Source organism: Triturus cristatus, chromosome 9, assembly GCF_964204655.1.
Source record: "Triturus cristatus chromosome 9, aTriCri1.1, whole genome shotgun sequence".
In the NCBI taxonomy this organism is placed as follows: domain Eukaryota; kingdom Metazoa; phylum Chordata; class Amphibia; order Caudata; family Salamandridae; genus Triturus; species Triturus cristatus.
In genome coordinates, this window is record NC_140592.1 from 1057782454 (window position 1) to 1057795801 (window position 13348).

At 47.8% G+C, this 13348-nt stretch overlaps 1 protein-coding gene across 6 annotated transcripts in view; it reads left to right on the forward strand.

Annotated features, from left to right (window-relative positions):
- MIA2 (MIA SH3 domain ER export factor 2) overlaps positions 1-13348 on the forward strand; it is a 635554-nt gene that overhangs the window by 613954 nt on the left and 8252 nt on the right. For all 6 annotated transcript variants that reach the window (XM_085626929.1, XM_085626930.1, XM_085626931.1 and 3 more), the window contains exon 28: positions 6613-6838. In XM_085626929.1, coding sequence (XP_085483055.1) covers positions 6613-6838 — 226 coding nt within the window. The remainder of the gene's footprint in view (positions 1-6612; positions 6839-13348) is intronic.

Sequence of the window (13348 nt, forward strand, 5' to 3'; positions counted from 1 at the left end):
CAGGAGCCGATGAAACAGGGGCCGTGAAAGCAGGTAGTGTCCTGCTTTAACCGGCACAGCAGGGGCATTACACTAATGGATGTGCCCTTTCATCCGGGGCGCACTGGAGCGCTTTAAAATTCAGAGGACTCGTACTTAATCCCTGAAACCTTTTAAAAGTATTGGTGGCTTGCGGGACCCACGTGGGGTTGAAAGCATGATAGATGGCAAACTACACGCCCCAGCATACTTTGCAGCTACTACAGTTTTAATTGGACTTGCTCACTACTAAGTGCAACCAATCACGGGAAGCCATCTAAGACTGCTAATTCCGCTTCTCACCAACCAGCCCAAGAAGAAGGAGTGCACAACTCCGAAACGCGTAGGCAGAAAGACGAAAAGAAACGGATGAAAAGACATTTCCATCTTCTGCAATAAAGTGGTTTCACTTACCTGCTTGTCGAGTGCTTCTTCAAAAGCTGCAGGAGCAATTTGGAGGAATATGTTAACACGGCTGCCTCTGGTCGTGGAAGGAGCACCACCTATGGAGGGCAGGAGCCGATGAAACAGGGGCCGTGAAAGCAGGTAGTGTCCTGCTTTAACCGGCACAGCAGGGGCATTACACTAATGGATGTGCCCTTTCATCCGGGGCGCACTGGAGCGCTTTAAAATTCAGAGGACTCGTACTTAATCCCTGAAACCTTTTAAAAGTATTGGTGGCTTGCGGGACCCACGTGGGGTTGAAAGCATGATAGATGGCAAACTACACGCCCCAGCATACTTTGCAGCTACTACAGTTTTAATTGGACTTGCTCACTACTAAGTGCAACCAATCACGGGAAGCCATCTAAGACTGCTAATTCCGCTTCTCACCAACCAGCCCAAGAAGAAGGAGTGCACAACTCCGAAACGCGTAGGCAGAAAGACGAAAAGAAACGGATGAAAAGACATTTCCATCTTCTGCAATAAAGTGGTTTCACTTACCTGCTTGTCGAGTGCTTCTTCAAAAGCTGCAGGAGCAATTTGGAGGAATATGTTAACACGGCTGCCTCTGGTCGTGGAAGGAGCACCACCTATGGAGGGCAGGAGCCGATGAAACAGGGGCCGTGAAAGCAGGTAGTGTCCTGCTTTAACCGGCACAGCAGGGGCATTACACTAATGGATGTGCCCTTTCATCCGGGGCGCACTGGAGCGCTTTAAAATTCAGAGGACTCGTACTTAATCCCTGAAACCTTTTAAAAGTATTGGTGGCTTGCGGGACCCACGTGGGGTTGAAAGCATGATAGATGGCAAACTACACGCCCCAGCATACTTTGCAGCTACTACAGTTTTAATTGGACTTGCTCACTACTAAGTGCAACCAATCACGGGAAGCCATCTAAGACTGCTAATTCCGCTTCTCACCAACCAGCCCAAGAAGAAGGAGTGCACAACTCCGAAACGCGTAGGCAGAAAGACGAAAAGAAACGGATGAAAAGACATTTCCATCTTCTGCAATAAAGTGGTTTCACTTACCTGCTTGTCGAGTGCTTCTTCAAAAGCTGCAGGAGCAATTTGGAGGAATATGTTAACACGGCTGCCTCTGGTCGTGGAAGGAGCACCACCTATGGAGGGCAGGAGCCGATGAAACAGGGGCCGTGAAAGCAGGTAGTGTCCTGCTTTAACCGGCACAGCAGGGGCATTACACTAATGGATGTGCCCTTTCATCCGGGGCGCACTGGAGCGCTTTAAAATTCAGAGGACTCGTACTTAATCCCTGAAACCTTTTAAAAGTATTGGTGGCTTGCGGGACCCACGTGGGGTTGAAAGCATGATAGATGGCAAACTACACGCCCCAGCATACTTTGCAGCTACTACAGTTTTAATTGGACTTGCTCACTACTAAGTGCAACCAATCACGGGAAGCCATCTAAGACTGCTAATTCCGCTTCTCACCAACCAGCCCAAGAAGAAGGAGTGCACAACTCCGAAACGCGTAGGCAGAAAGACGAAAAGAAACGGATGAAAAGACATTTCCATCTTCTGCAATAAAGTGGTTTCACTTACCTGCTTGTCGAGTGCTTCTTCAAAAGCTGCAGGAGCAATTTGGAGGAATATGTTAACACGGCTGCCTCTGGTCGTGGAAGGAGCACCACCTATGGAGGGCAGGAGCCGATGAAACAGGGGCCGTGAAAGCAGGTAGTGTCCTGCTTTAACCGGCACAGCAGGGGCATTACACTAATGGATGTGCCCTTTCATCCGGGGCGCACTGGAGCGCTTTAAAATTCAGAGGACTCGTACTTAATCCCTGAAACCTTTTAAAAGTATTGGTGGCTTGCGGGACCCACGTGGGGTTGAAAGCATGATAGATGGCAAACTACACGCCCCAGCATACTTTGCAGCTACTACAGTTTTAATTGGACTTGCTCACTACTAAGTGCAACCAATCACGGGAAGCCATCTAAGACTGCTAATTCCGCTTCTCACCAACCAGCCCAAGAAGAAGGAGTGCACAACTCCGAAACGCGTAGGCAGAAAGACGAAAAGAAACGGATGAAAAGACATTTCCATCTTCTGCAATAAAGTGGTTTCACTTACCTGCTTGTCGAGTGCTTCTTCAAAAGCTGCAGGAGCAATTTGGAGGAATATGTTAACACGGCTGCCTCTGGTCGTGGAAGGAGCACCACCTATGGAGGGCAGGAGCCGATGAAACAGGGGCCGTGAAAGCAGGTAGTGTCCTGCTTTAACCGGCACAGCAGGGGCATTACACTAATGGATGTGCCCTTTCATCCGGGGCGCACTGGAGCGCTTTAAAATTCAGAGGACTCGTACTTAATCCCTGAAACCTTTTAAAAGTATTGGTGGCTTGCGGGACCCACGTGGGGTTGAAAGCATGATAGATGGCAAACTACACGCCCCAGCATACTTTGCAGCTACTACAGTTTTAATTGGACTTGCTCACTACTAAGTGCAACCAATCACGGGAAGCCATCTAAGACTGCTAATTCCGCTTCTCACCAACCAGCCCAAGAAGAAGGAGTGCACAACTCCGAAACGCGTAGGCAGAAAGACGAAAAGAAACGGATGAAAAGACATTTCCATCTTCTGCAATAAAGTGGTTTCACTTACCTGCTTGTCGAGTGCTTCTTCAAAAGCTGCAGGAGCAATTTGGAGGAATATGTTAACACGGCTGCCTCTGGTCGTGGAAGGAGCACCACCTATGGAGGGCAGGAGCCGATGAAACAGGGGCCGTGAAAGCAGGTAGTGTCCTGCTTTAACCGGCACAGCAGGGGCATTACACTAATGGATGTGCCCTTTCATCCGGGGCGCACTGGAGCGCTTTAAAATTCAGAGGACTCGTACTTAATCCCTGAAACCTTTTAAAAGTATTGGTGGCTTGCGGGACCCACGTGGGGTTGAAAGCATGATAGATGGCAAACTACACGCCCCAGCATACTTTGCAGCTACTACAGTTTTAATTGGACTTGCTCACTACTAAGTGCAACCAATCACGGGAAGCCATCTAAGACTGCTAATTCCGCTTCTCACCAACCAGCCCAAGAAGAAGGAGTGCACAACTCCGAAACGCGTAGGCAGAAAGACGAAAAGAAACGGATGAAAAGACATTTCCATCTTCTGCAATAAAGTGGTTTCACTTACCTGCTTGTCGAGTGCTTCTTCAAAAGCTGCAGGAGCAATTTGGAGGAATATGTTAACACGGCTGCCTCTGGTCGTGGAAGGAGCACCACCTATGGAGGGCAGGAGCCGATGAAACAGGGGCCGTGAAAGCAGGTAGTGTCCTGCTTTAACCGGCACAGCAGGGGCATTACACTAATGGATGTGCCCTTTCATCCGGGGCGCACTGGAGCGCTTTAAAATTCAGAGGACTCGTACTTAATCCCTGAAACCTTTTAAAAGTATTGGTGGCTTGCGGGACCCACGTGGGGTTGAAAGCATGATAGATGGCAAACTACACGCCCCAGCATACTTTGCAGCTACTACAGTTTTAATTGGACTTGCTCACTACTAAGTGCAACCAATCACGGGAAGCCATCTAAGACTGCTAATTCCGCTTCTCACCAACCAGCCCAAGAAGAAGGAGTGCACAACTCCGAAACGCGTAGGCAGAAAGACGAAAAGAAACGGATGAAAAGACATTTCCATCTTCTGCAATAAAGTGGTTTCACTTACCTGCTTGTCGAGTGCTTCTTCAAAAGCTGCAGGAGCAATTTGGAGGAATATGTTAACACGGCTGCCTCTGGTCGTGGAAGGAGCACCACCTATGGAGGGCAGGAGCCGATGAAACAGGGGCCGTGAAAGCAGGTAGTGTCCTGCTTTAACCGGCACAGCAGGGGCATTACACTAATGGATGTGCCCTTTCATCCGGGGCGCACTGGAGCGCTTTAAAATTCAGAGGACTCGTACTTAATCCCTGAAACCTTTTAAAAGTATTGGTGGCTTGCGGGACCCACGTGGGGTTGAAAGCATGATAGATGGCAAACTACACGCCCCAGCATACTTTGCAGCTACTACAGTTTTAATTGGACTTGCTCACTACTAAGTGCAACCAATCACGGGAAGCCATCTAAGACTGCTAATTCCGCTTCTCACCAACCAGCCCAAGAAGAAGGAGTGCACAACTCCGAAACGCGTAGGCAGAAAGACGAAAAGAAACGGATGAAAAGACATTTCCATCTTCTGCAATAAAGTGGTTTCACTTACCTGCTTGTCGAGTGCTTCTTCAAAAGCTGCAGGAGCAATTTGGAGGAATGTGATTTATATGATCTACATGTATTATGACACCTGCCTAGTGGCACAGTGATTTATGTGAGTGGTGGTTTAAATATGCTTTACATACTACCAAGTAATTTATGATTTATGTGACATTATGATAAGCGCCTAGTAGGTGATTGTGGTCTAATGTGTTTTTATGAATAATGCAAAGTATATTTTATATAACCTTGAGTGGAGTCTCTTTTTGTAGTTTAAATTGTGTTTCACTAGTGTTTGGATGTGTTGCGCAAACGCTTTACACAATGCCTCTGGGATAAGCCTGACTGCTCTGCCAAGCTACCAAGGGGGTGTGCAGGGGTTATCTAGGGTGTGTAACTCCCTTCCCTGACTAGAGAGGAGGGGTCTGCCTGGCTTAAGTGTATACCCTAGCCAACCAGAATCCCCATTCTAACACACATCCTTTCTTAACTGTGTCTTTGAGAGGGAAAATTATGTAAAGTTGCAATTGTCCTGTAAAATTCATTCTGCTGTTGAGAAATGGATTATAATTACACAGATACAGTGGGTGTTTGTACATTTTTGCAATCACTGCATATTTCCATTTAAAACCGGTCATCTTTCTACATGTCTACTTTCTACTGCTGCATGTTTTAGGGCAAAGAAATCCCAACACAGAATGTGAGGGACAATCTGTGATATTACAGGGACCTCTTAAAGACCTCTTCAAGACATTCAGTGGCACTACTAGGCTCTTCATGACTTGCAGTGGAAATGCATCTGATAGGAAAGAGTTCAAAGGCTTTCATTTCACTTTGGATATTGTTTATCATGCATTGTCAATCATTTATTCCTGCTTGTTTCCACACTCTCAAATCTTTTACAAGCTGCAAGGAAGGAAACTAGACTAGAATATCCCTTGAGTTCCTATGGTGATACAAGTCCTGCAGTGACAGAACAGAATCTAGTTAATTTTAATCTGAACTGCTGGTTATTGTAGGTATTAAGGTTCTGCTGATGCCAGTGTAGGAAGGTACAGGCTAGATCTTAGTGTGTTTTGACAAAAATAATAATTACCAACCATGATTCCATTTGATCTTGTTGAGGTTTTTTGGTTGACTTACATTGACTATGCCTCAGCAAACTATGTAAAAATGTTGTAAATGTTGTAGACTTGTAAAGCACACAGCTGCCCCAGCAACGGGGCGTCCCGGCGCTGTAGACCGCTGGGGAACCCGTCCTGGCTATCCCTATGAGATGGTCCCTTTCTGGGTATCTCCAAGGTGAAACCAGGCATCCCCGGCATCTGTGGGGGGCCGTTGTAGAGATGAGGCAAGCTTAATGCCCAGAGTTGCCGAGTGTGTTCCTGGTTAGAGTAGGTACCGAGGCGAGAATTATCGAGTCCGTTTTGACCCTGGTCCACGACCCTGCCGCGTCGGGAATTGAACCCTGGTCCCTGGCCGATTCTCTGCTTACGGGTCTGCCGCCTCTAACCAGTGAGCCACACCTCTCCACATGTCCTATATAGAATCTATTTTTATTCTTCATTCTTTAAAAGAGGTGACCCTTGAACAATCAACTGCCCTGAACTGGACCAGAGTACAACTTTTCTCAGGAGTGTTTGGAAGCGCTGTTCTCTGACAAATCCCCAAACAAACACACTTGCCCTCCTGCCCCCTCTTTAGTACATCCACACCACCCAGAACCCGGTTTGAGAAAAAGGGCAAATAGTGTATTTCCAGTAACATTTCAAATGAAAAAGCCACTTCTTTTAAATGCAATTCTGAAGGAACATTCATGAAAAATGTCAGTGCTCGCACGGTGTTCTAGGAAGTCAAACCCTCAGCATGTGTTGGGAGGTTCACCCCAAAGTCTAAAACCAACTTGTTCTAATTGTATTATTTGTTAATTATTGTTTTGTAGAATCCGGTAAACATTGCTGATCACTCTCTCCGTCCTGACAATGAGGCAGTAAGGTCCAGCATTGCTCCTCCACCCCCTCTTATGAGAGGCCCTCTTTTGCCAATGGATCCTAGAGGACCTTTCCTGAGAATTCCTCCTTTTCCTCCTCGCATGATGGACATGTATGGGCCTCGGGAATATTTTCCACTGCCAGATTTTTCTGGCATACCACGTCATCCAGCAGAAAGTAAGTTATCCATTTATTAGTCTGTACTTTATTTGTAGAACAATGTATCTTAATTTTACTGACATTTAAAGGCTATCCACCATTTAATTTCATATTTGATTTCTTTTATCGTAGAAATTCTTTAAGAGCCTATCAAAGTGTTTGTACTTTCCTAAATCGAGACCCACAGATATTTTGAAATGGTTATTCAGTGTAAATGGATCAATGTACAGTATTTTCAGCCAGAGTAAAGCTCTTGTTGTTGAATCTCTTGACCCATGAGATGCTTTTATAGGACAATATAAGGGTTACCAACCAACTGTTTATAGAATGGAGTCTAGGTGCAAGGTAAATGGTTTCCATTTGGTTCTGGAATCTGGTGCCTGCTTTAAATTGTGCCTCTCTAATAGCACATCAGTTTCTTTTGAAATATGTTTTTTCAAATAACATTTTGCCCTTCTCACCACTTCATTCAAATGATTTGAATCCACCATTCCCTTTTATCATCTGAGGAAGACTAAGAAGAATAGCAACCGATCCCATTCATGAGGCCTGTTACCTCTCAGGATAGTAGTTCTCTTTTTGCTAGGTTACTACAACTCTGTTTGCAGAAACCACTACTGAATGTCTGTGACGGATAGACATGAGGTGTGCTTCTAGTGCTTAGGCTCTTCACGCGACTCCAAGGTCTGCGACGACTGTGCCCATATGAATCCCAAGACGATTCGAGGGCGTGAGACATAGCTGTTCATATTGAAATACCAGAAGGCTTTGTGCCGGTCCCACTTGAAGTCGAAGGTGAGGACCCCTCTCCAACACTCCTGCCCGAGGCAGATCTTCCTCCCAGTCAAAGTCTTCATGTAAGTTCAAGAAATATTAGAAATCCAAGCGTGACTCTGCTCCTTCCCTGCTACTCTTGTTCTGCAGAGAAGGCTTAAGGGCATCACCGTGCCTCAAGTTCTTTCTCCTGTTGCACTGAGGAGCCAATTTAATTTCTGGTCCTGTTGCACCACGAGTTTCCTGGTCCATCAGCAACATTGCAGTATGTCGAAGCCTTTTGAGAAGCCGTGCTGCGCATCTTTGGCAACGCTTCCAGCTCCGCTTGGTGCCCTTTCGGGCCCAAGGATTTGCAGGGACTCTCCATCTGGCTACAGCTGACAGGTTCACTCACGTGCCTTCTGGGCCCCTTGAACCTGCTTCAGGTTTCGTTTCAGGAACAGACTTATATCTGCTCTGATTCCCCATGTGTCAATGCCGGCACAGACTCCACTGGTGCCAGAGGAAGAGTAGCAACCCATCAGAGTGTCTGGCTCAGAGTTGACATCACTTTCACCAAGGAGACATTCAGATCTTGATGTGCCGTGGCCTCTACTGAATCTATCTGACTTACACGATTCCTTTGCCGCGCTGCTAGGCACAGACATTACACTAACTTTTTGGCTCAGACTCTGACCAGGGCCAGCCTTATGAAGATGGCAATGGTAGGGACAGAAACGAGTTTGCCCCCACTTTATGATGACAACTGAAGGATGTCAGTGGTCTGGCGACCTCCCCTGATACTAGGCTGGTTTAACAGTCTGGGCCACAAACAGAGGAAAGCACATTATTTGCTAAAGTTGTCAGGAGGGCTGCTGAGCTCCTTGACCTTCACCTCCTCACTACAGAGGTTACAAAAACGTATTGACAGAGGTCCTACAGCCTGGCCAAGTACCAACAGAACCTCTGTTGCCCTTCAAAGAAGCCCTCACTGACTGCTGGGCACTTAGGCTCAACCACGTTCTGGCCCCCAGTCACCCAAGAGGCCCTCCTGCCACAGACCTGCCCCAAGAGGCCTAAACTTTCTAACACAGCATCCAACACCTGAAAGTATGGTGGTACAGGTGTCTTAGAGTCAACCCTAACGCCTTTCCAACCACACACAGTGACAGAGAGTCAAAACTAATGGACACGTTCAGAAAGCATATATTGCCCTCCATTACCTTCACTTTGAGGACATTTGCTAGGTCGCTACAACCACGCATTGTGGGAAATGAGTGAGAGCTTACCTCTAGTCCCCAAAGACTTACTGGCTTCTTTGGCCCAAACCATTCAAGATGGTTGGGATGTGGCCTAGACCCACGGACTGTCTAGGTAGGGCTCTGGGATCCAGCGTGGTGCTTCGGTGCCACGGCTGGCTGAAGCCCACTGGCTTCTCAAAAGATGACCATGCATCCTTGATGGACATGCCTTTAGTCAGCTTCTACCTGTTTTGTGAGAAGGCAAATTCGTCTGTGAAGCGTTTTAAGAAGACACGGACCACAGCATGCTCCTTAAGCGTTTTAAGAAGACACGGACCACAGCATGCTCCTTGGGCCTTTGAGCTCCCATCAGGCAATCCCCCCTAACAACTTGGGCCTTTTGGGCGATATGCCTGAGGCTTCACATATCGGCAGGGTCTCGCTGCACTCCCCGCACAACCGGTTTCCTAGTCCTTTCGAGGTTGGAGCTGTGTGTCCAACAGACAGTGACTTGGCCAACTGGGGCAGCCCTTGTCTCAATCTTCTGTCTCTTTGGTCACAACTCCCAAGCCCATTAGTGCACTCTTAGCTGTGCACTGCCATTCGGTAGGTGGCAGGATCAGCCACATCCTGCAGGAGTGGCAGCAAATTATATCCATCAGATGGGAGCTGCAGATTGGTCATCAGGCTATGCCCTGCCATTCCTTTTCAACCTGCTGCACATCCCACCTACAGACCACTTCTCAGAGTACCATATGTCAGTGTTACACTAGGAAGTACAGTCATAGAAAAGATGCTGACCTCAGAAGCAGGGGCCTGGTGTTATTCCCGCAACGTCTGTGTGCCGAAGAAAGACCAAGCCCTGTGCCCTATCCCAGATCTTTGGCCTTTGAACACCTTTCTGTGCAAGGACAAATTTAAGATGCCTACCTTGGCCCAGGTTCTTTCTGCCCTTGAACTCAGAGGTTAGATGTAGCTTTGGACCTGAAGACACTTATTTTCACATCTGCAATCCTGCAGGTGTATAGGCACTCCATGTGATTTACTGTGGGCACTTTTAGTTTGCTGTGCTTCCTTTTGGCCTCAACAGATTCCCATGGGTGTTCACAAAGGGGATGGTGGTGGGTGCCCAGGGTGTAACTTCTGGGAAGGGGCGGCGTGACACCCCCAAATAATTGCATTCTTCGCTTGGTAGTTGGGTATGGAGACCCTGGGTCGAGTCTGTGTTGTCTTCTCGTCGTCCTGATTTCACTAAGAGATTTTAAGTTTATTTGTTTATGATCAGGAACTTAAAAATATATGGGGACTGGTTTACTAAAAAAAGTCGCAAAAATAAGTACTCAATATTGCCTATAGAATTACGCCTTTAATGGGTGAAAATGTACTCTTTATTTTGGAATTCATAAACATTGACCGTAGTAGGCATGAAAAAGCTGCACTAGTCTTAGGTTTCCGGGCATACTACTCACAACCAAACGCCCAAAAGGTAATGGGAGGAATGCTTACAAATAGTCTAACCACAGGCAGTCACTCAGGATAGCATTCCAACCCATTGTTTTTCACCGACTGGGCTACACTTGATAGAGGTCCCAAATTAGGGTTTGGTAGATGAAGTAAGGACAGTGTGGCAGAGGACTTTACATCTGCCACCCTGCCCTTACTCCTCCCTCTAAATTTTCAGATGTCGCCCACCCTGCGGAAATCTCTATACATTGGCAGAATCATTTTCATGGAGGTTCCTGTCAACGTAGGAAAAGTTTGACGGACAGCTCCATCAAACATGACGGCCATCTGTCTGTTTTGAAAACTAATGATTGCCCACACCTTCAAGTTTTATCTCATGATATAGAGTTTTTTTTTACTTTTCACTGTCCCTCACCGCCATGGTGTGTCTTACGGTGATAGACAGTAAAAAGCCTTCTGATGGTCCACTCTAAATAGGGAAGGACGGCTTACCTCCGACAGCCCCTGCTCCATCGTTCTGTTAGAGTTTTCTATCTATGCACCATGGATCAGGAACAACATCCCTGTATCCAGCAGGACGTTGCCAAGGTTGCTCTAAATTAGGAAAGAGTTCAAGACGCTAAAGAACATAAGAGGGCCTTCTAACATTTAATGTAGAGTGGCAGAACCAGGGAAATAAGCTCAAAACAGTAAACAGCAGCTGTCAACTCTAATACTTTGAATGGATATACTTCTCACACATTTATATCACATATATCTTGAGCCCACACATATACAGAAACAATGTAGAAACTACACTTATCTCTAACACTATTTATTTAGAATTGTTCTTTTAATATTTCTCCTCTTAGTGCATTTTGTTACTCTACTTTACATAAACAAATAATAAGGACATATAGGTTTATATGATTATTGGTATATACTGCATTGTACTTAACTATATGTTCGAGGCATATGAGCTGCAGATTACACACTGTGCATAGATCGCCATCTGGTGTTGGGCCCGGATGTTGCAGTTGTTTTTCTCTTGAAAAGTCTTTGGAAGTCACAAGGTATGTGACTCCTCCTTTGGATCATATTGCGCATGGGCTTCGGCTCCATCCTCAGATTGTTTTTTTCCGCCATCGGGCTCGGATGTGTTCTTCGCGCTCCAGTTCGGAACCGTTCCAGTTTTCCCGTTCGGCACGCAATCCTTCCCCGTTCAACGGTATTGTCTCAATCGCGTTCTCCACACTCGACGCGACTCTCCACGATCAAAGTCTTCGATTCCGGTAGTCGACGATCGTCGACGAAGGCCTTCGGGCCTACCTGGGCCTCCTGTCCTGGCTGATGGAAAGGACGCCATTTAAAAAGTGTCCTCTATGTGTGTCGAAGTTTCCCCACACCGATCTACATGAGGTGTGCAACCTCTGCCTCTCCCCAGAACACGAGGCAAGGGACTGTCCAGCTTGCGCCGATCGAAGAAGACGATTCGGGACCGACGAGCAAGGAGAACTATGGCTCACTCGTCGACTTCGATCCCCGACGACATCTTCGAAGAAGGCGTCGATGTTCCGGAACAACCGCACACCGAAGAAGGCCTCATCAGCGCCTCCGAAGCGGACGACTCCGGCGTCGAGGACATCACTCCGGCACAGAGGGGCGCGAGTACAGACGTCGACCCCGACCCCAAACCCCCCTCCACGCCATTAAAAAAGGCTTCGGTCACGCCTTCGCGCCTAGGTATGCATGAGAGACTGCTTCCCATACCTCGCTTCCGGTCCCGGTTAAGAAGCCCATCAAGCCTTCAGGCAGCTCGGGCTCGAGCCAGCCTACCCTCGGTGCCGAAAAACTCTCATCCACACCGGCACCAAAGAAGAAAACGCCCCTTTCCTCGTCCGTGCTGAGCTCGACACCGAAGCACTCGGCGCCGAAGACTGGCGCCCGCTCCTCGGAGTCGAGCAAGAAACCGAAGAGCCTCGACTCCCAAGCCTCGAAGCCGAAACCCACCTCGAAACCGAGGAAGACAAAAGACATTTCTACACCCCACGGTTCCAAACAAAGAAACAGTGCCGAATCAGCGCCTAAACAACCAACGGCTCCGACACCATCGGCACTGAAGGATCTGTCCCCTACAGATCAACTGTTTCGACCCGATCCTTACCAAAACACCCTCGTAAAGGATCCAAAGACTGGGCATTTGACGCTAAGCACCAGAAAAAGACAACTGGGCAAGCCTGCTCCACCACAAAAAAGGAGAGACTTTGCCACCTCCCCTTTGAGGATTCCTTCACCTCCTCCTACACCTCCTCCTCCTCCGCCTCCCCCACCCCATCATTCTCCCACACCATCTCCAGATGAAGAGGATGATGATGATGACATTTATCTACGACACAAGGGACGGAGCAGACAACCAACCAACAGGGGACCCTACTCCTACAGGCTCCCCAGACCCATGGGACAACTACAACATCCCAGACGTCCCTAATGTCCTGCAGGACGATCTTTACCCTTCCAGACCCCCCCCCCTCCACCCAGAGGACACAATGGGCTTTAACCAGCTACTCCATAGGGCTGCCCACTACCACGGGGTTGAGCTCCACACAGACCCCGTGTAGGAGGATTTCCTCTTAGATACATTTGACACTGCACAGAGGTCCACCTCAATTCTGCCCATGCTTAAGGGGGTTATTAAGCACGCACCAGAGGTCTTTAAAGACCCGGTTAGGGCAAGGGTCCTCAACCCTCGCATTGAGAAGAAATAGAAGGCCGCCCCAACAGATCCAACCTACATTAGAGGCCCCGCACCTCTAGACTCCCTGGTAGTCTCCAATGCGAGGAAACGTGCCAATTTCCAGGCATCAGGTGAGGCTCCACTGCCAGATAAGTAGTCTAAACTCCTGTACGCCTCTGGCAAGCGGACAGCGTCCCAAGCGGCCAACATATGGCGCATTGCTAACACCCAAACGCTCCTAGCCAGATATGACCGGGAACATTATGATGAGCTGGAGTCAATAATGCAACACCTCCCTGACAAATATAAACATAGGGCCAACAAACTCATTCAGGAGGGTAAAACAATCACTAATAC